At 49.9% G+C, this 23,490-nt stretch overlaps 1 protein-coding gene across 1 annotated transcript in view; it reads right to left on the reverse strand.

Annotated features, from left to right (window-relative positions):
• Nucleotides 1-23,490, reverse strand: part of YJEFN3 (YjeF N-terminal domain containing 3) — a 233,378-nt gene continuing 209,888 nt past the window's right edge. The window contains exons 5-6 of the mRNA XM_086946324.1: nt 12,898-13,048; nt 1-970 (exon numbers count right to left, since the gene is read on the reverse strand). Of these exons, the coding sequence (XP_086802450.1) occupies nt 771-970; nt 12,898-13,048 (351 nt within the window). The 3' untranslated portion in view covers nt 1-770. The remainder of the gene's footprint in view (nt 971-12,897; nt 13,049-23,490) is intronic.

Genomic DNA, 23,490 nt, shown 5'->3' on the forward strand with positions numbered 1-23,490 from the left:
CAAACATCTCTCTTTAAGTTCCACAAGAATATTTTAACATTATTTATTTTTAAGGAGGTTCAAAGTATTTTACTTGCATAAATTTTTGCATGTTACATAGATTTATTTTCATAATTTGGGCATAGTAACTATGCTGATTACTGAAGTATATTAACTTTGAAACTTGAATGCATGGGAATATTTTGTATTGCAAATTTTTATTATCTGGGTAGTATTCAAATTTCTGCATTTTTGGACTTTTAAATGTTTTTATTTCAAGATTTCGGTCTCAGGAATGTATTATCTTTAAAAATTAGGAACGTTTTTTACCTGGCGTGTTTTACACTTAGTGTGGGGTGATTAATTCCCTTTACAGATACTAGATTATCTGGCACAGGAGTATTCATACTGCAGCATCTCTATTTCCTCAATCTCTTTAATTGAAATCGAATACTTTAAGGTGCCCTCAGGAAATATATCAGTTCGATAATTTCAACTACAACTCTAGACCTGGAAATTTCTTTCAAAAATTTTGGGTGTGGCAGAATTTTCACTTCCACAGTTGTAGCACTGGAGATTTCGATCTAAAAAAATCAATCCCCATTTGCATATGCCTCATGTTTTCATGCAAAGCAGTTGAATATTCTTGTGTGCATCTCTACTCCGCAGTAGTACATGTTTCGCTTTCCATTTTAAAAAATACAAAATGCATAATTTAGTCCTCTGATGTTTTTCAAAAAGACTTTTCTTCTGCTTCGCGTCTGTATATTTTGATTTCTCGTCCCCGCGTCTTAAAGCGGTATCACACACTCGGCCCCTGGGTATTCTGGAAGATTCAGCTCAAACTTCTTCTGCAGGTCGTAGGGCAGGAAGCGGCCAGCAAGGAAATGGTGTTTGCCCAGAAAGCGTGTGGCGCACTTCTTGGGGGCAGCCAAGGAGATGAGAACTTCCGGGTTGATGCCATCGGAGTTTCCTGCTTCCACATCCCACCCTGTAGAGGCGAAGAAAAAGAGGTTGGGATAAATAATGTGTGCGCTCAGGTTAGACAGTCCCTACACCACAATATGAAAAGCAGCCATGTGTAGGATCAGCAATAGTTCTTGCCAAGTGCCAGGCCAGGCAACTCAGCCGACGGGGTCAGGGCAGGATTTGGGCGCCTTTTGTAAGAGCTATTTACGGGCAAAGAATGCAATAACGGACAGTGGTGTACACTATAAGCAGGAGGTGCCCTGGCAGGACTGCCTACTGGTTTTACGGCCACATGCATCAATCTAGGATTTTGCATTTCCTAAATAGCGAATATTAAGGAATCGCTATTTAGAAATTGCTAAATCCTATGCATCAAGAAATCCTAAATTTTTTAGGATTTCTTACATTTCGGAATTTGCATTCCTTAATTGCGATCGCAATTAAGGAATGGCATTACATTGATTCCTGTGGGCCTAGAGGCCCACAGGAATCAATGCCGTTTTGCATTTCTTTTTTTAGGAAATCGCAATTTGTTGATGCATTGCCAGGGTGCAGAGGGGGGTCCAAAGGACCCCCCCCCGCACCCCTGAAATGTATTTTTAAAGGGCATGTTTCACACACACATGTCCTAAGGACATGTGTGTCTGTAACATGACACTTTTCAAAATGCATTTTTGTGCTTTTTGAAACAATTTCGCAAATTAACACGAGGGTCAACCTCGTGTTAATTTGCACTTCCTATTTCAAAATTCGCATTTTTAAAAAAAATTATGCATTGCATTTAAGGAATCGCACAAATGCGATTCCTTAAACGCATTCGCATTTTTAGGAAATGCCAAAAAAAACGAATTTTGAAAAAAAAATTTATGCATCCGAAAAACGTGTTTAGGAAGCGCAAACGGACGAATTTACTGATTCGCACCGTTTGCACTTCCTAAATAGGTTGATGCATGTGGGGTCTAGTGTGGGATATTAGAGGGTATACTTTTATCTCATCAATATCGAGGCTGCCTGCTCTTTTGTCTGCCTTACGCCTCTTTCTTCCACCCCTACACTTCCTGTCTCTTTATCTCATGAATACTGAGGCTGCCTGGTCTTGATTCCACCTCATGCCTCTTTCTTAAACCACCCAATACTTCCTGTCTATTTAGCTCATGAATACTGAGGCTGCCTTCTTGATTCCACCTCATGCCTCTTTCTTCCACCCCTACACTTCCTGTCTCTTTATCTCATGAATACTGAGGCTGCCTGGTCTTGATTCCACCTCATGCCTCTTTCTTAAACCACCCAATACTTCCTGTCTATTTAGCTCATGAATACTGAGGCTGGCTTCTTGATTCCACCTCATGCCTCTTTCTTCCACCTCCTACACTTCCAGTCTCTCATCTCATGAATACAGAGGCTGCCTGGTCTTGATTCCACCTCATGCCTCTTTCTTCAACCACTCTCAACTCTGCAGTCTATGTCTTTGTCTTTCTCTCGCTCTCTCTGGAAGATTCCTTTTCATCCCTGCCTTCTCCCTTTGTTTAAGTTTTCATGTATTTTTTGTCCTCTTTTTTTCCCATTTTATGCTCGTCTTGCTCTGGTTTTCTGGGTCAAAGTCTGATGATAAAAATAAGTCCCAGTTTCCAAAAATGAGTGGAGGTGTTGACCACCAACAAACACCTCCACAAATTAAGCACCTGTGCATTCAGAACAGGATAGAGGAGCATTAGCAGAGCTGTTAGAGAGTCTGAGTACTACCGTAGCAAACAGTACAAGAGGGCTAGTAGTGATTTGCATCATCAGAGCTGTGAGTCAAGAGTGAGGTGCATTGAACAAGCCTTGTGTTGGTCCCAGCAATGAAAGAGTATAGCGCATTGAAGGACGGGAATGTTGTGAGGTGGCTGTTGGTCTAGGCGCCTTCTCGTGTTGATCTGGGAAGACTATTACCCAGACAGGAGGAAACATCATTTCAAATGTGTTTACGGCAGAATTATTATCCCGGTGGCTAAATGTTCTTGGAAAAATCTGTTTTAGATCAGTCTCATCCGCAATTTCAATGGTTGTTTCTTGGCATGCATCACTTTATCAATAAAAGCTGCACAATAAAACCAGCCGAAAGAAACTACTACGGCAGCCAGACATCTACAAGTTTTCCTTTCTTTCTTATTACCTACAAAGCTACTGACCTCCTGCACCGTCCAGCCTGTAGAGTTCCCACTGCCTATGGCTCCCTGACACTGAGAAGGGATATTAGCACCGGGCCACACTGTGTGCTTGTGGATATAAAGAAACAGAACTGGAAAATGCATGTCTGAGAAAGGTTGTAGTTGTCCTGCTTTACTCTGCAGGACGCAGCTGCGGCTTCTAATGTTGTGTGTTGCCGCGTAGCACCACAGCTTGGTTTAAAGTCAGCCCTGCTGTCCTGTGCTAATGCTGGTCTTTGCAAATGGTGTTGCACTGACCCTCTTTATCATTCAAGTCATACTTGTACAGCACGGCTAATCGCCCCAGGGGGTATCTTTATTCAAACACTGCCCTCCATCTTGTGGCTGAAGCCTTTCCATTACCTGAGCATCATAGTCCTTCTTCTGTGTTAACCCATTTGCCGTTGCCGCAATTTCACTGCACTTCCGCAAAACGGGCGGGGCTGCGCCGGCCGTTGGACGTGCGCAGCACTACGAAGGTAGTGCTCGCGACGTCCAGCTGCCGACGGTAGCACTTAAGGGGTTAAGGACCAGAGAGTGGCAATGACACTCAGAGTAGTGAATGTTTGTTTCAGCCACTCTTCATGTTTGGAGGGGAGTCTCTTGTAGCTCAGGGTCTCTTCGTCTGCAGCTGGGGAACCGGGTTCGTGCTCGTCAAAGGGGAGAGGATGTAGCCTTAAAGCTTGAGCGGTCGACCTCGAAGCTGGGGAACCGGGCTCGTGTCCCGGCAACGATGCTCAAAATCCTGTGATTCTTGGCAAATCACGTAATCTCCCCATGCCTAACAAAAATGAATGTGTTCTTCTGTAACGAAACTGGTGCTATATAAAGCGCTCTGATACCCGATGTCTCTGGTCTAGTTCGCGCTATATAAAACTCTCCCCAAAAAAAAGCTCTAGTTATTTTCAGTCACTTGGAAGAAAGGGTCTATCTGCCGGTCTCTTCCTTTTCATTGACCCAGGTACGGTCACTGCTGCCCACCTCTGTGGTGCTTCTAGGTTCATGATCCTATGTCGCTACTCCTATACTTCCTCTTCCCCCCCCCCCCCCCCCCTGTCCCTTCACACTCACCTCTTGGTGCCCAGCTCCACAAATCACCCTCCGCTGGCCCTCTGTCTACCTCGCTTCCTGTCTGAATCCCCTGCACCCCACTCTTATGGTGTTTGTTCCTCAATCCCCTCTAACCTTTCTTGTGTCTGCATTGAGACCGTCCCTGCAGTGCTGCTGTTGTTGTGCTGTGCCTGTTCTGTGAGTGAAGAAAGATTTGCCACCCTATTCTCACTCTGCATCAGTTCTGTAGGGGAGGGAAGCTTGCACCGCTCATGCTAATGGTGCACCTATTCAGTGCTGTGGGAAGCTTGCACCGCTGATGAAGTTTTGAATCAAATTGCCAGAGAAGATAACTGGCATTGTGTGCTGAACAGCTGTTCCATTATCTTTGAGGGAGGGAAGCTTGCACTACTGTTGTGCTTTATTTGTTCTGTGAGGGAAAGAAGCTTGCAATCCTGCGACTGTGCTGTACCTCCTTTGTGTGAGACAGATGCTTTTGCTGCTGCGTTGTACCTGTTCTATGCCTAAGGACCAAATGTTCTTTCTGCTATTGTCCTGCATCTGTCCTGTGAGCGAAGGAAGCTTGCACCGGCGCGTCCCATTGCGAACCTGGGTTGTCTATTAGTAAAATTTAATAAAAACAACTTCACTTCATGGCCCGAAACGATTGGCTGCCTCTATGCTTGTGTGTCGCTGATACACACATTTGGCAAGACAATGGGTCCCACACCCGACTCCCAGAGAAGAGTATCAGGGTTGTATGCCACAGAATCCACGGAATAGCACTTCACCAGATTCACTTTCATGTAGCCTCTTAACTACTAGAAGCTAATCAGCTCACCATTGCGATGTGGTGATTGTGATGTTTAATGTTTGTCTGATTATTAGGGGTAGGCGCAACTCGCAAACTTAAATGTAGCGTAATTATGCAAAATTGCAGCAAACTTACACGAGATTACCAGAGCATGCATTTTGCGCTACGAAAACAGTGCTAGGTGCTACAGAACAGGAACAACAGAGCCAACACACACTTGCTAAGTTTGTTGTTACTGTGCTGCAGGATTGTTTTGCGCAAGTTACTCAATCACGCAAACTGGCGTAATTGGATAATTTTCATTTGCGGCAAAAGAGTAACGCCAAATTTCCAACATAACTCCAGCGTAATTAAAATTTCTACCAGGCGAACTGATTGTAAGTGAGAACAACAGGCAATTTTCGGCCTCCACAATATTTGATTAATTCATGGGAAGTGATTTATGGTGACGCACTGCGCCAAGGTAGCCATACATAGGGAGGTATAAATGTACTATTCATTACTCAATATCGACATACCTTAACAATTTAGAGGTCATTGCGAATTTGACAATATTGCAGGTTGATATTTCCACTTTGATGTTGTGACTTACATCCCGGCGTATCACGCGGTTACTTTCAGAAAAGCCCTTACATTCACTTTTACTTCGTTTACGCAGCTGAGTAAAGTAAATCTGGACTTCCTGGTTCTGCAAAGTCCTGGTGTATTTGTGACATGAATCTGTTCTGGTGGACCCTGCCCATCCAAGACCTTTGAACCCTGGCAACAACTAACCTGGCTAAGGAAGAGATCTACCCACACAAGCTGGTAGGGCAGGAAGCTACCACCAGAAACCAGAGACCCCCCTCCGACTTCCCCACAGGCAGAGGCCCCCTGCACACCACTAATGAACACAAAAAAGCGTTCCCAGAGTGGACCACTCAAGGTTTGTTTCTCCTGGACGCAGTTGTGTCAGATGGCTTTTTCGACATCACGAATTCTGCTGGTGTGAACCAATAGACACAACCAGACGCCAGGAACCAGTTCCAAGGCGCAACTGGAACCAGCTGAAATATTCTCCACACTACTTCAGCTGATGTCCACAAATCGATGCGCCACAATCCGGGTCCAGTCGCCACCATTTTGCATTGGGCCAGCCAGGCTTTGCAACGCCATTGGGGCCCCGGGTGGCTTCATTTCATCTTCTCTCGCTGGTTCCCGCGCTTGGGGGTCCCCGGGCGAGGCCCTGTCCGCCCCAGCCCCCTCGGCCGCATTCCTCCTGCTTTGCATTTTCGGAGCCGTGGTTTGTTTCTTGCATTTGGTGAACTCTCTCCCCTCCTTGCAGATGCAGCCAAACGCTATAGCAGACGGCGCTGGCAGCCGCGTGCGTGCTGCGTTATGACCTCATGTCTCGCGCCGTCTGCAGAGACGTCGAGCCATTCATGAATGGACCTTCAGAGACCGCGGAGGGGGCTGTCGGCCACAGGGGGGGCTAATGGGCTTAGACGGGGCTGCCGGGTCAGGGAGGGGGCTAGCGGCCCTAGACAGGGCTGGTGAGTCAGGGAGGGGTTTAATGGGCCTAGACTGGGCTGGACTATTGGGCCTGGAGTGGAGTGGGGCCTGGCAGGTCAGGGAGGGTGCTAATGGGGCTAGGTAGGGCTGGTGGGCCAGGGAGGGGGCTAATGGGCCTAGAAGATGCTAGTGGAACAGGGAGAGGTTTAATGGGCCTAGACCAGGGCTGGTGGGGCAAAAAAGGAGGTAACGGGTCTTAGAGGAGCCCGGGGACCTTGGAGGAGGCTAATGGTCATAGGCGGGGGCTGAAAGTCTACATAGGGGCTAATAGGCCTAGATGTGGCTGGCGGGCCAGGAAGGGAGCTAATATGCCTAGACTGGGGACGGTGGGCCAGGGAGAAGGCTAATGGGCTGGATTGGGGTCATGTGAGCCAAGTAGGGAGCTAAGAGGCCTCAAAGGGACCTGCGGGCTGTGGAGGGGCAACTGGGCCTGGATGGGAACTGGCGGGCTATGGAGGGGGTTGAGGGGAAGGACCAGGGCTCATTGGCCACGAAAGAAACGAATGGACCTAGAATGACCTGGAGGACATTGGATTGGGTTCATGGGCCTGGGTAGGGGGCTGATGGGATTTGGGCATCACGAGAGGGGTGTAGGACAAGGTGGGAGGGGGTTGACGGCTCTTGGATGGAAAGACCCTGTTAGCCTGAGAGGAGTCTGCCAGTGAGGGGTGGGGGCCACCACGGCCTCCCCACCCACCCGCTTCGCACAGTAGCGGCGCACAGGCCATAAGCCTCCAGCCCGAAGGGCCCGCTTTCCTTTCATTATAGAAATGGGATTTTCATAAATATACAGCTGCGTTTATGGTGTTGGAGTTGGCGCGAAAAGGGGAATATATGTGTGACTGTAGATGTATTATATAGGCTGCCTGCAGCACGTGCGGCGTGCCGCCGGCGGACCAGTAAGAGCTGTGGGGATCACACACACATGTATACACTGTGCAACAGGGCTCCTGGGGGCTCACACATACATACTGTGCAGCACAGGTCTATAGGGGCCACATACATACTGCACAACACAGATTGTTAGGGGGTCACATATACATACAGTGTGGGATAAATCTTTAGGGGGTCACACATACATACTGTGCAGCACAGATCTTTAGGGGGTCACACATACATACTGTGCAGCACAGATCTTTAGGGGGCCACACATACATACTGGGCAGCGCAGGTCTATAGGGGCCACACATACATACTGTGCAGCACAGGTCTATAGGGGTCACACATACATAATGTGCAGCACAGATCCTTAGGGGGCCACATACATACTGTGCTGCACAGGTCTATAAGGGCCACACATACATACTGTGCAGCACAGATCTTTAGGGGGCCACACATACATACGGTGCTGCATAGTTCTATAGGGTCCACACACCCATACTGTGCTGCACAGATCTTTAGGGGGCCACACATACATACTGTGCTGCACGGGTCTATAGGGGCCACACTTACATACTGTGCTGCACAGGTCTATAGGGGCCACACATACATACTGTGCTGCACAGGTCTATAGAACCACACATACATACTGTGCAGCACAGATCTTTAAGGGGCACACTACATACTGTGCTGCACAGGTCTATAGGGGCCCCACATACCTACTGTGATGCACAGGTCTATAGGGGCCACACATACATACTGTGCTGCACAGGTCTATAGGGGCCACACATACATACTGTGCAGCACAGATCTTTAGGGGGCACACATACATACTGTGCTGCACAGGTCTATAGGGGCCCCACATACCTACTGTGCTGCACATGTCTATAGGGGCCACACATACATACATACTGAGCTGCACAGGTTTATAGGGGCCACATATACATACTGTGCGGCACAGGTCTTTAGGGGCCACACATACACACTGCGCGGCACAGATTCTTAGGGGGGTCACATATACATACTGAGCGGGACAAATCTTTAAGGGGGGATCACACATACATACTGTGCAGCATAGATCTTTAGGGGGTCAAACATACGTACTGTGCAGCACAGATCTTTAGGGGGCCACACATACATACTGTGCAGCACAGGTCTTTAGGGGGCCGCACATACATACTGTGCAGCACAGGTCTTTTGGAGGCCGCTCATACATACTGTGCTTCACAGGTCTATAGGGGACACACATACATACTGTGCTGCACAGCTATTTAAGGGGCCACACATACATACTGTGCTGCACAGGTCTATAGGGGCCACACATACATACTGTGCAGCACAGCTCTTTAAGGGGCCACACGTAAAGACTGTGCTGCACAGGTCTATAGGGGCCACACATACATACTGTGCTGCACAGGTCTATAGGGGCCACACGTACATACTGTGCTGCACAGGTCTATAGGGGCCACACATATATACTGTGCTGCACAGGCCTATAGTGGCCACACATAAATACTGTGCTGCACAGGTCTACAGGGGCCACACATACATACTGTGCTGCACAGCTCTTTAAGGGGCCACACGTAAATACTGTGCTGCACAGGTCTATAGGGGCCACACATAAATACTGTGCTGCACAGGTCTACAGGGGCCACACATACATACTGTGCTGCACAGGTCTTTAGGGGCCACACATATATACTGTGCGGCACAGGTCTTTTGGGGGCCACACATATATACTGTGCGGCACAAATCTTTAGGGGGCTACACATACATACTGTTTATTTAAAGAGTTTTATATAGCGCTGGCTAGACCCGAAGGTATCAGAGCGCTTTACATAAGGTTGCACATAGTTGCAAACTTACATCAGTTACATATTATTAATGATCCCAGTAAAAACATTCAAGGAGCATAGGAGAAAAGGAAAATGGAGTGAGAAGGGTAAGGGGGTTGTAGAGAAAGGGGTAGGGTAAAGATACAACAGAGAGACGAAGGAACGTCTGCCCAATGTCCGGCTGGGTAGGTGATGGCCGAGAGGTGATCCACCGCCCGTCTCCTTTTCAATTAACAGGTAGCTCCACTGGGCATCGGTCAAATGGCAGGGTCTCTACGGTCGAGGGTAAGTTCGAAGAGTACATGTCCTAGGGGAGAGCAGGATCAAGGTCAGGTGAGGGAAAGGGTTAAGATCAGGTCGATGACCCGTTCTATTGTCCAGGAGTGGTGGAGCATCATGGAGAGACCAACTGAGGTAGCCATCTTTGGGTCAGGCAGGGGGGTTGTGCCATGTCCAGATCTATCATTGAGCATCATTGTGGTGATAAATACTGCAGAAAGAAGCCCCATAAAAGCAATTCACAAATAAAGATTCCTGGATCAATAAAGAGCTTCTGTTTCCATAATGTGCAGTGCTTTTGAGCGTTTCTTTCCTCTCACACCTCCTGTTTGCTGTGTTTTTTATATTGGATAAGGAGACAAGTGATTCCTCAATGAGTTGCGCAGCCCCCCGACTGTAGGAGCCCACAGGGACATTCAGCATATGTTGAGGCTGGGACCAGGACAAAGCCATATAGATTCAGGATCAGATAACAATTGCACCCCTCCAGACTGGACCGGTCCCCACCTAACCGTTATTCTAGGGTCAGGCACCACCCACGAGGAGATCGCTGTGGATATGGTAGCGTTGACTCCAGCACTTGGCAACCGGAGCTGCAGTTATGTCCCAAACGGTCACTCACCCGCCACAAGTGCCAGGAGCCCTGATCCGTCACGGCCCCATACACTCCCAGCGCAGACGGACACGCACCTCACTAGTTGCCGCGCCTGGGGACAGCACGTCCACACAGTTCGCCACAAGAATAACTCAGTCCTCCGCCGTTGTGTGAAGCTCCAACCGCAACTCCTCGCCAAAGAACTCCGATAGCAGGTGCCCTCTCAGATGCTAGATTAAATCCTTTTCATGCTTGCAGATAGGCGCACAAAGTCTTTTACAAGAGGTTTCTGGCAGCAGAGAGGGGAGAGTGACCCAGACCCATCCCCTGCAGGCGGTAGACACTCAGCGCCTTTGGAAACAGCCAGGCCTTTAAGGGGTCACACAACAATACTGTGGAACTGGTGTTTAGGGGGTCACACATATATACTATGCGGCACAGGTCTTTAGAGGTAAAACACATACAAACAAGCATACATAGTGTGTGGCAGAGCACTGTATGGTCACACATACATACTGCAAGACTGTTCGAGGGCGTGCGGTCTAGAGTATCAATCATTATTGGACCAGCTGCAGTACATGCTCCAGGTGTAACAAGGAACAACTGCTAAAGATGGAATTAATACAACGTGTGGCCGAGCATCCTGACAGCCACCATGGCAAGTGGGCTAAGGAGTCCACATAGGTGTGGTAGGGGCAGCCCACAGCCATTGGAAATGATGCAGCTAGCCGTGGTACATCCGACGAGGCCACAAAGAGCAACCCACAAGAATGGGCATTGTACAAGACCTTCTGATGGGCTCACTGAGGAACAATGGGGAATAACCATAAAGTGACTGGGCACGTTCCTGAGGAGTCCACCTAGATGTGGCACAGAACATCCCTTGGGATGGACATCATACAACCAGCCGTGGTACATCCGGCGAGTAGGTCAGGAAGAGCAGCAGGGAGCTACCCATATGAAGGGACATTGTACAACACATTCCGATGGGTCCACCATGGAGCAATGGGGAATAACCATAATATTACCAGGTATAGTTTACAGCTAAAGAATCCACCGAGGTGTGAACTCCGAGGTGTCCACCCAAGAGTGACAGGCGCAACCAACAGGCAAGCCATAGCATCTCAGGAGGGCCCGCGGAGTGGCAGAACAGAATGCCATGGGAATGGCTAGTTGCCAATCAGCCTTGGCACAGTTTCTGAGAAGCCCACCTAGGGTGGCATCAAAGAAAATCATTGGAACGGGTCACACCAAATGTTTTGAGAAGTCAGCCCAGGAGTGGCAGAGGAGGAATTTCAGGAGACAAAAATCCCCATAAGTACACAAGTCTGCGTGTCCACCCTAAAGTGGTGATTGTGTAACTCAAGACAATGAGAGAGCCAAGGAAACTAACAAAAACCCAATGACAAATGGATTGTGGGGTCCACCTACATCCTCTGAGCTGTTAAAGAAGGAACCTCATACACTCTAAAACTGGGTGGCTCTCACATGATGCTTAGTGGTACCTCCCTTGCTGAGTGCATGCATGAGGTACCTGGACCACTTAGTGACCATGTGGCTCTCAGATGATGCTTAGTGGTACCTCCCTTGCTGAGTGCATGCATGAGGTACCTGGGCCACTCAGTGACCATGTGGCTCTCAGATGATGCTTAGTGATACCTGTGTTGAGTTTATTCAGGTGGTACCTAGGCCACTTAGTGACCATGCGGCTCTCAGATGATAGTTGATGGTACCTCGGTTGCTGAGTGCAGGTGGATCTCAGCTGTCTGTTGGGAGTACCTAGGCCACTGTGTGCCCAGTGAAACCTTGGTTGCAGAGTGCACGCAGGTGGGACCTAGGCCACTTAGTGACCATGTGGCTCTGAGCTGATACTTAGTAGTACCTCTGTTGCTGAGTGCATGCAGTCCTCAGCTCTGTGTTGGTGGTACGTAGGCCACTTAGTGACCATGTGGCTCTGAGCTGATGCTTAGTAGTACCTCTGTTGCTGAGTGCATGCAGTCCTCAGCTCTGTGTTGGTGGTACGTAGGCCACTTAGTGACCATGTGGCTCTGAGCTGATGCTTAGTAGTACCTCTGTTGCTGAGTGCATGCAGTCCTCAGCTCTGTGTTGGTGGTATCTAGGCCACTTAGTGACCATGTGCTCTGAGCTGATACTTAGTAGTACCTCTGTTGCTGAGTGCATGCAGTCCTGAGCTCTGTGTTGGTGGTACGTAGGCCACTTAGTGACCATGTGGCTCTGAGCTGATGCTTAGTAGTGCCTTGGTTGTTGAGTGTATGCAACTCTCAGCTGTCTGTTGGTGGTATCTAGGCCACTTAGTGACCATGTGGCTCCCAGCTAATAGTTGGTGGTACCTCGGTTGCTGAGTGCATGTGGCTCTCAGGTGTCTGTTGGTGTGACCTAGGACACTTAGTGACCATGTGCTCTCAGCTGATGCTTAGTGGCACCTCTGTTGCGGAGTGCATGCAGGTGGTACCTAGGCCCCTTAGTGACCATGTGGCTCTCAGCTGATAGTTGGTGGGGCCTCGCACTCTGTAATAATGCAGTTCTCAGCGATTACTGGGGGTTAACACAGCTGGTCACTCTCCGCATGGATCAGAGCCATTGGTAAGTGAGAGCCATGGGTGTCCTGTACCCGTGTGCTCTACCAATTGGTGGATGGTACCCATGTGTCTCTCAGCCAGTGGCATCTTGTTCCTTTCCACTCAGTTACCTGGTGGCTCCTTACCCCTGATGGGTAGTACCATGTCCGCTCCTCACCTGACGGCACGTCCAGGCTGATGATGGGGATGCGGATGAGTTTCAAGGTGGTCAGGATGCTGCAGTACGGCTCCTTCACCTCCCCGGCCGCACACTCCAGCCCTAGAATCGCGTCCACCACCATGTTGTAGGCGTCGTTGATGAGCTGCACCTGCGGAAGGACACAGAGCGGAGGGAGAGGTCAGGGTGTCCGGTATACAAGGAATGTCAAAAGGAGACTCAGCAACAGTGACCCAATATAGAGTAAAATCTAGTCTCATGGGCAGCAGATCCTACCGAGAGTAATTTATTAGACTTTGTTTACTCGCATTGTGAACCCCAGCGACTCCTTGGAAGAGGAAGGAGGAAGCAACGTGGATATGGTTTGGGATGGATGTACAAAAGTTTTTTTTAGAAAAATTCTGAAATGTACCCACTGTAGGTTTACTCCAATGATTTGAGTAGATTTCCAACTTCTTAGAGTGCACAAAACCCCCCAGGAGTAGTCATAGAAACCTCTGGACATTTCCAGGCATACTCCGCCTCCACTAAACCTATGCAACACAGACATACCCTAGGAGTAAGTTTTTCTGAAAGGTGCATAAACAGATTTAAAATCCTCCCACACACTGTGTGAGGAGGAAGTGTCTCCTTCCCTCTTCAGCCTTGAAATCCATCTTACTTCATCCTTTTTCTGCAGCACATGTACAGGTGCTAAAAGGATGGATACGCCAGGCACCAGGGTGAGAATGACCCTTTTTCCTACCCTAATCCTAAATATCCAAAAGCGGGAACTCTACGCTGCTGTCGGGCTGTCCTCGCGTCAAAGTTTTCTTTGTGGGAATAAGTGCACGCAGAGTTTACTCTTGTTAATCGGCTTCTTTGACTTGTACCCACGGATACTAGTTTGCAGGTGTAAATCTAACCAGTTGATCGCGCCCTCGATGTACATATCTTGGGAGAGGGCGGTTTTTGTATACATTTTTGTAAGAAAGATAAAAATAATTGGCATAATTTACAGAGGGCCTTCAGAGCTCACTCCGCTGCTTGCTTAGATAACTTTTCACGAGAATCCTCCATTAACCTCTTCGCCGCTAATGACAAGGGTAACTCGTCATGGACTTTCCATTGATTTCAATGGAAATTCAATGAAAAGTAAAATATTGCCTTAGCAGCCAAGTGGTTAAAAGTACTCCAGGGAGAGAGGAGTGGCCACGTTACAAGGAATCAGGTAATTCAACAACGGCCTCTAGGGCTGGTTTTACACAGGGGTTGCTCCAGGGTCCAAGGGTGTGTAGTTGTGCATTCAAAACATAACAGCACATAACACAATCAAGTACCACCTTAGAATGCAGCGCACCCTATCGCGACATGGGTAGTGCACGGAAATACTGATTTCAAAGGTGCAGCATTCTCTGTTTCAACAGCAACACCTAGTGGCCAAGAAGGGTACAATATCAGCTCAGGTCCTGTGGGGAGTAGAGAGACCAATAGACCCAGTGTAATTTAAATGTTGTCTAATATTCATGAGATAAAGCGACAGGAAGTGTTGGGGGTGGAAGAAAGAGGCATGAGGTGGAATCAAGACCAGGTAGCCTCGGTATTCATGAGATAAACAGAAAGGAAGTGTAGGGGGTGGAAGAAAGAGGCGTGAGGTGGAATCAAGACCAGGCAGCCTCGGTATTCATGAGATAAAGAGACAGAAATTGTAGGGGGGTGGAAGAAAGAGGCATGAGGTGGAATCAAGACCAGGCGGCCTCGGTATTGATGAGATAAAGAGACAGAAAGTGTAGGGGGGTGGAAGAAAGAGGCATGAGGTGGAATCAAGACCAGGCGGCCTCGGTATTCATGAGATAAAGAGACAGAAAGTGTAGGGGGTGGAAGAAAGAGGCATGAGGTGGAATCAAGACCAGGCGGCCTCGGTATTCATGAGATAAAGAGACAGGAAGTGTAGTGGGTGGAAGAAAGAGGCAAGAGGTGGAATCAAGACCAGGCGGCCTCTGTAATCAGGAGATGAAGAGACTGAAAGTGTAGGGGGGTGGAAGAAAGAGGCATGAGGTGGAATCAAGACCAGGCGGCCTTGGTATTCATGAGATAAAGAGACAGGAAGTGTAGGGGGGTGGAAGAAAGAGGCATGAGGTGGAATCAAGACCAGGCAGCCTCGGTGTTCATGAGATAAAAAGACAGGAAGTGTAGGGGGTGGAAGAAAGAGGCATGAGGGAATCAAGACCAGGCGGCCTCGGTATTCATGAGATAAAGAGACAGGAAGTGTAGGGGTGGAAGAAAGAGGCGTGAGGTGGGATCAAGACCAGGCAGCCTCTGTATTCATGAGATAAAGCGACAGGAAGTATAGGGGGAGGAAGAAAGAGGCGTGAGGTGGAATCAAGACCAGGCGGCCTCTGTATTCATGGGATAAAGAGACAGGAAGTGTAGGGGTGGAAGAAAGAGGCGTGAGGTGGGATCAAGACCAGGCAGCCTCTGTATTCATGAGATAAAGCGACAGGAAGTATAGGGGGAGGAAGAAAGAGGCATGAGGTGGGATCAAGACAAGGCGGCCTCGGTAATCAGGAGATGAAGAGACTGGAAGAGTAGGGGGTGAAAGAAGGATACTTGAGGTTGAATCAAGACCAGGCGGCCTCTGGATTTGTGAATCCAGCACCAGCGACAGGCTACTGAGAAAAAGTCTGGGCCCTGAACCTAGGCTTTACAAGTTAGCCGTTTACCCTTGCTGTGCTGGACTACAGTAAATAATTTTATTTCGCAAGTGATCGAAACCAAACAATGACACAACCCTGCTGAGGAGTTCACAGGCTATGTGGGTATTTCAAGTAAGAGATTTTTAGCTTCAGTTTCTGAAATCGTCAGAATAAAAAATATTGACAAGTTGAACTCCTCTACCCCTGGGACTAAAAAACAAATTCTTGTGATTTGAACCCAAATGCATTTTTTGTTGCAGTTTTATATAGCGCGAAATAGACACAAAGCTAGCAGAGTGTTTAACATGAGCACCAGTTGCATTACAGATGGACACATTCATTTTTTGTTTTGTTTTGTGCTAAACACGGGGAGATTAAGTAATTTGCCCAGAATCACAGGATGTTGTGCATCCCTGCAGAGACTCAAACCCGATTCCCCAGCTCCGAGGTCGACCGCTCTCGCCTTCCTTTACCTCTGGGTTATGTATGCGACACTTGCCGACTAGTAAGACAGGATGGTGGCAACGCGGAGATGCAGCCGAGGGGTGCAGGGTTTGTATTTCGGATGAGGTAACCTCCTCTGGGGAAGAACACGTCATGGCAATTACAATCAGTTGGAACCTGCTCATTAATTGTAAGCAGACATTTAATTGACACAATCAAACACCTGTTTTATTTTTAGACTTTTGATTTTGAGGCCTGGAGCTTGAATTTTTTTTTACTAGTTAAAGAACTGTTGAATCTGATTGTAATTGTTAATGGCTGGGGAAGTTACCTCATGCCACAGGAAATCTGCATTATTCATTGTTGTGTGGGGAGCAGGTAAAAGCAGTAACTATAAGAGGGAGGTCTCCACAATGTGCAGCTGTGCCCCAGTGCCCCTATTTCTGGAAGAGAGAGGCGTGAGGTGGAGTTCAGACTAGTGAGCCTCGGTATTCATGAGGAAGAGACAGGAAGTGTAGGGGAGGAAGAAAGAGACATGAGGTGGAATCAAGACTAGACAGCCTCAATATTCATGAGATGAAGAGACAGGAAGTGTAGGGTGGTGGAAGAAAGAGGCATGAGGTGGAATCAAGACCAGGCAGCCTTGGTATTCATGAGATAAAGAGACAGGAAGTGTAGGGGGAGGAAGAAAGAGGTGTGAGGTGGAATCAAGACCAGGCAGCCTCAATATTCATGAGATGAAGAGACAGGAAGTGTAGGGTGGTGGAAGAAAGAGGCATGAGGTGGAATCAAGACCAGGCAGCCTCGGTATTCATGAGATAAAGAGACAGGAAGTGTAGGGGGAGGAAGAAAGAGGCATGAGGTGGAAACAAGACCAGGCGGCCTCAGTATTCATGAGATAAAGAGACAGGAAGTGTAGGGGGGAGGGAGAAAGGCGTAAGGTGGAATCAAGACCAGGCAGCCTCTGTATTTATGAGATGAAGAGACAGGAAGTGTAGGGTGGTGGAAGAAAGAGGCATGGGGTGGAATCAAGACCAGGCAGCCTCTGTATTTATGAGATGAAGAGACAGGAAGTGTAGGGTGGAAGAAAGAGGCGTGAGGTGGAATCAAGACCAGGCTGCCTCAGTATTCATGAGATGAAGAGACAGGAAGTGTAGGGGGTGGAAGAAAGAGGCATGGGGTGGAGTTCAGACGAATTCATGAGGCGAAGAGTCAAGAGAGCTGGGAGAAGTGAGGGCTCTTCACCATGTGGCAACACTTTGAGGGCGGAGTTCTTCTTTCCTTTGTATTCTCTTCCCCATACTGGTTTTTATAGATATCCCCAAGTTCGACACTTTACATCGAGCCTTAAGGAACATGAGATCCGGTGCTCGGGTAATTCTTCACTAGAGCTTGTAGCAAAGGCTCCAGCAAAGAGAAATATTGGCCTAATACATGATAATCTATCAGCATTCTCAGGATACAAGGAGGATTCGTTCCAGGGCAGGGCTAATAAGTGGATTTACCTCCTTGATACAGTGTTTACAGTCGGCGATTTGAGGCGTAGCAATATATTGGCTCAATCTGTTCTTAATGCGTCACAGGTTAAGGTGCATCATTTTAGTGTATCAATGAGTTCTATTACACCCCATAGCACCTCTTCGCTATGAAGCTTTGGGCCGACGATTGCTGTTTTCGGTGTGGCCTCGAGGGTGCTAACGCGGTTCGCGTCTTTGCCTCTTGTCCTGTTCTGCGACGCTATTGGGATCTTGTCTTTGGTAAGAGGTATAGTATCTAAAATCTCCGGGTGGTGACTCAGCTGAAATGGATCTTGGGGCACTCGCCGGCCAGCGCTCCACATTTAGTGGATTTATATTTTTTTGCAATCTCCCTGGCTGGACTTGCGTTGGGACGTTCCTGGCTTTCTAGTGTGACCCCCGATCCATGGAAGTGGTGGCGGGAGTTTTTGAATATCAGCATGTCGGAAATGATACAGGTGGGGAACGCACCACAGAGATGGAGGTTGACGCATTTACGGGATCCAATCCGGATGGCGGCTGCGCTTGATAGTGAGGACACTCTAGATCCGTCTTTAAACCTTGATTCTCACCACGTCGCTCCCCTCAACACCGAATAACGAAGTCTTTACTTTGTTGAGGACTATTCTGGCTATTTCCTACACAATGTATTTTGCTTTAATATTTCACCCACTTTTGGTTAGGATTTACTTTTCATTTTGTACCCCGATGCTGGTGTATGTAGGTTTCTCATAAAGGCATTATAAAAAAGTTTAGAAAACAAAAAAAGATGAAGAGACAGGAAGTGTAGGGGGGTGGAAGAAAGAGGCATGAGGTGGAACCGAGACCAGGCAGCCTCAGTATTCATGAGATAAAGAGACAGGAAGTGCAGGGTGGTGGAAGAAAGAGGCGTGAGGTGGAATCAAGACCAGGCAGCCTCAGTATTCATGAGATAAAGAGACAGGAAGTGCAGGGTGGTGGAAGAAAGAGGCGTGAGGTGGAATCAAGACCAGGCAGCCTCAGTATTCATGAGATGAAGAGACAGGAAGTGTAGGGGGTGGAAGAAAGAGGCGTGAGGTGGAATCGAGACCAGGCGGCCTCGGTATTCATGAGATGAAGAGACAGGAAGTGTAGGGGGTGGAAGAAAGAGGCGTGAGGTGGAATCAAGACCAGGCAGCGTCGGTGTTCATGAGATGAAGAGACAGGAAGTGTAGGGGGTGGAAGAAAGAGGCGTGAGGTGGAATCAAGACCAGGCAGCGTCGGTGTTCATGAGATGAAGAGACAGAAAGTGTAGGGGGTGGAAGAAAGAGGCGTGAGGTGGAATCAAGACCAGGCAGCGTCGGTGTTCATGAGATGAAGAGACAGGAAGTGTAGGGGGTGGAAGAAAGAGGCGTGAGGTGGAATCAAGACCAGGCAGCGTCGGTGTTCATGAGATGAAGAGACAGAAAGTGTAGGGGGAGGGAGAAAGAGGCGTGAGGTGGAATCAAGACCAGGCAGCCTCAGTATTCATGAGATAAAGAGACAGGAAGTGCAGGGTGGTGGAAGAAAGAGGCGTGAGGTGGAATCAAGACCAGGCAGCCTCAGTATTCATGAGATAAAGAGACAGGAAGTGCAGGGTGGTGGAAGAAAGAGGCGTGAGGTGGAATCAAGACCAGGCAGCCTCAGTATTCATGAGATAAAGAGACAGGAAGTGCAGGGTGGTGGAAGAAAGAGGCGTGAGGTGGAATCAAGACCAGGCAGCCTCAGTATTCATGAGATAAAGAGACAGGAAGTGTAGGGGGTGGAAGAAAGAGGCGTGAGGTGGAATCAAGACCAGGCAGCGTCGGTGTTCATGAGATGAAGAGACAGAAAGTGTAGGGGGAGGGAGAAAGAGGCGTGAGGTGGAATCAAGACCAGGCAGCGTCGGTGTTCATGAGATGAAGAGACAGAAAGTGTAGGGGGTGGAAGAAAGAGGCGTGAGGTGGAATCAAGACCAGGCAGCGTCGGTGTTCATGAGATGAAGAGACAGGAAGTGTAGGGGGTGGAAGAAAGAGGCGTGAGGTGGAATCAAGACCAGGCAGCGTCGGTGTTCATGAGATGAAGAGACAGAAAGTGTAGGGGGAGGGAGAAAGAGGCGTGAGGTGGAATCAAGACCAGGCAGCGTCGGTGTTCATGAGATGAAGAGACAGAAAGTGTAGGGGGTGGAAGAAAGAGGCGTGAGGTGGAATCAAGACCAGGCAGCGTCGGTGTTCATGAGATGAAGAGACAGGGGAATAGGAAACAGGATAAGAAGGACGCAGGCTAGAGGTCTTCTATCAGACCTGGATAGACAGCAGGCTAGGGGGCATGGCCTGCAGGCTAGGGGGCTGCTTTCTATATCTGGATAGGATTGAGGCTAGGGGCTGCTTTCAAGAGCTGGATGGACTAAAGGCTAGTGGACTGTTGTCAGGCTAGGGGGGCTGATTTCAGAGCTGAATAGGTTGTGGGCTGGGGGGTTTATATCTGGGTAGGGTGCAGGCTAGGGCTCTGCTTTTAAGACATGGATAGAGTACAGGCTAGGCAAGTTTCAGGAGCTGGATAGGGTGCAGTCTAGAGTGCTGCTTTTAAGAGCTGGATAGGGTGCATGCCTGGTGAGTTCCAGGAGCTCAATAGGGTGCAGGCTTGATGAGTTCCAGGAGCTGGATAGGGTGCAGCTTAGGGTGCCAGCTAGAGGCTGGGTGGGCTGCAGGCTAGGGTGCCGCTAGAGGGTGACTAGGCTGCCATGTTCCATCTATGCTCTCCTGAGTCCCCTCTAGTCATGGCCCCCTGCAGAGTGTAAGTTTGTGTGAACATTTTTGCCTGGGTTGATTTTAATTTCCTGCAGGGCCCGCTGGTCACCATTATTCTTGAGGACCCCGAATTTTATCTGGGGTCGGAGGATGTGTGGGTGTTAGGGGGGGCTGAGGATGTGGGGGTGTTAGGGGGGCTCTCCGACCTGTTGTCACAGAAGTATTTTTTTCTGAAGCTGCATTTTTGTTGACAATTCCTCTTTCAGCTGCATTACATGTCAAATGTTATGTTTACGCAGTATTGAATGGCTTTGCATTGCTCGTCTTCTGGGTGGGCAGGGTATATGTGTATATATCTATAGAGCTACTTTTTTGTTGCCGTTCGCAGAATAAAACTCTTTTGATGCAACCTGAGTTCGTGCTTTTTCACACTGACTTGGATACAAGGAATCGAGTGTGGATCTTTGAATTGATTTAAGGGCTCGCCACCCAGCACAAGCCTCTGTCGTATAGAGGAGGAGTCAAGGCGCCGTTCAGCGTCTGCAGAACTTGATGATTTGATATATATATATATATATATATATACACATATACCCTTAGAACTGATTAAAAATAAATCCACGCACCTCTCTTCTCGTGCACTGGTTATACAATGTACGCAAGTTCACATATCCGTACCTATATGGAGACATGACCACGGCTCAGAAGCACTGCCCATGAAAGGACAGGCTCCTTAAGACGGACTGTGCGGCTGCCCGCGGCGCACACAGTGGGCCCCTTAAGAGGCCCGGCCCCCCCAAGTGCTGCTTTAGGCACCTTGCCGCCACTTGTCTCTTGGACCCCTTCCTGTGGGACTCCCCCCTTCGGGTCTGGCACCTCTACAGCGTCGTTTCCGGTGCACGGTGGGCTGGGGACAGGTATTTATACCTGCCCCACCCACTGGCCACCCTCTTTGTCCCCCCGCTGGACACGCTGTCACCCTCCCAACCGCTTACCCTGCATGAGGGCTGGGCTATTGTATTGAATGTATTAATGTATTAATTTGTGTTGCAGGTGGAGTTACTGGGCGATCCGGTGCTGATTGGTACGTGGGGTACCCTTTCAGGAGCTCAATAAGGGTGCATGATGCCAAAATCCCAGGAGTCTCTACGGCAGGACCCTGGTTGAAAGCGACGGCGACCCGCTAGTCCTTCGGGCGGTTGTAAGCCAAAGCAACACGGGAGCATTGCCTGGTGTTGCCCTGCCCCTAAAAGGCATGAGTTAAAGGTATAGACTGGTGGTTCAGGATATATAATGGGGATAACGCCAATATAAATGGTAGCACCGGTTGGATTGGCCATGGTGCAGTTTGGCTCATCAGGGGGGCAGGGCAGCTTCGGTGAGTCAAAGCTACCCTTGGATCCCCCGCAAGTTAACCCACCAAGGTGGCAGACTCACTCCTTGACTGCAATAAACCTGCAGCAAACTTTCTTCAACAAAAAACTGTGTGGACTGTTTATTTTGCGCAGCGCAACTAATTACTGCTGAACGGGGGGGGGGCGATATTGGCACGATATGCCCAGAAGGAGAGGCGCCTTAAGATAGCCAGAGCGCCCAGATGGACAGGCTCTTTGAGACAGCCAGAGCGCCCTGTGCGCATGGAGGGACAGGCTGCTTGAGACAGTCGGTCTGAAGAAGCCTGTCCCTCTGTGCCCACTGAGGGCTCAGTCTGAGCACTCACTGGGCCTGGAGGGACAGGCTCTTTGAGACAGACTCTGTGCCCAGCGTGCACGGAGGGACAGGCGCCTTGAGACCGCCAGAGCGCCCGGTGGTCCAAGAGGGACAGGCTCCTGGAGACCGTCTGAGCTCTCAGTGTGCATGGAGGGACAGACGCCTTGAGACAGCCAGAGCGCCCGGTGGTCCAAGAGGGACAGGCTCCCGGAGACCGTCTGAGCTCTCAGCATGCATGGAGCGACAGACGCCTTGAGACCGCCAGAGCGCCCGGTGGTCCAAGAGGGACAGGCTCCTGGAGACCGTCTGAGCTCTCAGTGTGCATGGAGGGACAGACGCCTTGAGACCGCCAGAGCGCCCGGTGGTCCAAGAGGGACAGGCTCCTGGAGACCGTCTGAGCTCTCAGCGTGCACGGAGGGACAGGCGCCTTGAGACCGCCAGAGCGCCCGGTGGTCCAAGAGGGACAGGCTCCTGGAGACCGTCTGAGCTCTCAGTGTGCATGGAGGGACAGACGCCTTGAGACAGCCAGAGCGCCCGGTGGTCCAAGAGGGACAGGCTCCTGGAGACCGTCTGAGCTCTCAGCATGCATGGAGCGACAGACGCCTTGAGACCGCCAGAGCGCCCGGTGGTCCAAGAGGGACAGGCTCCCGGAGACCGTCTGAGCTCTCAGCATGCATGGAGCGACAGACGCCTTGAGACCGCCAGAGCGCCCGGTGGTCCAAGAGGGACAGGCTCCTGGAGACCGTCTGAGCTCTCAGTGTGCATGGAGGGACAGACGCCTTGAGACCGCCAGAGCGCCCGGTGGTCCAAGAGGGACAGGCTCCTGGAGACCGTCTGAGCTCTCAGTGTGCACGGAGGGACAGGCGCCTTGAGACCGCCAGAGCGCCCGGTGGTCCAAGAGGGACAGGCTCCTGGAGACCGTCTGAGCTCTCAGTGTGCATGGAGGGACAGACGCCTTGAGACAGCCAGAGCGCCCGGTGGTCCAAGAGGGACAGGCTCCCGGAGACCGTCTGAGCTCTCAGCATGCATGGAGCGACAGACGCCTTGAGACCGCCAGAGCGCCCGGTGGTCCAAGAGGGACAGGCTCCTGGAGACCGTCTGAGCTCTCAGTGTGCATGGAGGGACAGACGCCTTGAGACCGCCAGAGCGCCCGGTGGTCCAAGAGGGACAGGCTCCTGGAGACCGTCTGAGCTCTCAGTGTGCATGGAGGGACAGACGCCTTGAGACCGCCAGAGCGCCCGGTGGTCCAAGAGGGACAGGCTCCTGGAGACCGTCTGAGCTCTCAGTGTGCATGGAGGGACAGACGCCTTGAGACCGCCAGAGCGCCCGGTGGTCCAAGAGGGACAGGCTCCTGGAGACCGTCTAAGCTCTCAGTGTGCATGGAGGGACAGGCTCCTTGAGACAGTCTGAGCGCCCACTGGGCACGGAGGGACAGGCTCCTGGAGACCGTCTGAGCTCTCAGCATGCATGGAGGGACAGACGCCTTGAGACAGCCAGAGCGCCCACTGGGCACGGAGGGAC

The sequence above is a fragment of the Lissotriton vulgaris genome, chromosome 12, assembly GCF_964263255.1.
Source record: "Lissotriton vulgaris chromosome 12, aLisVul1.2, whole genome shotgun sequence".
NCBI classification, from domain to species: Eukaryota; Metazoa; Chordata; class Amphibia; order Caudata; family Salamandridae; genus Lissotriton; species Lissotriton vulgaris.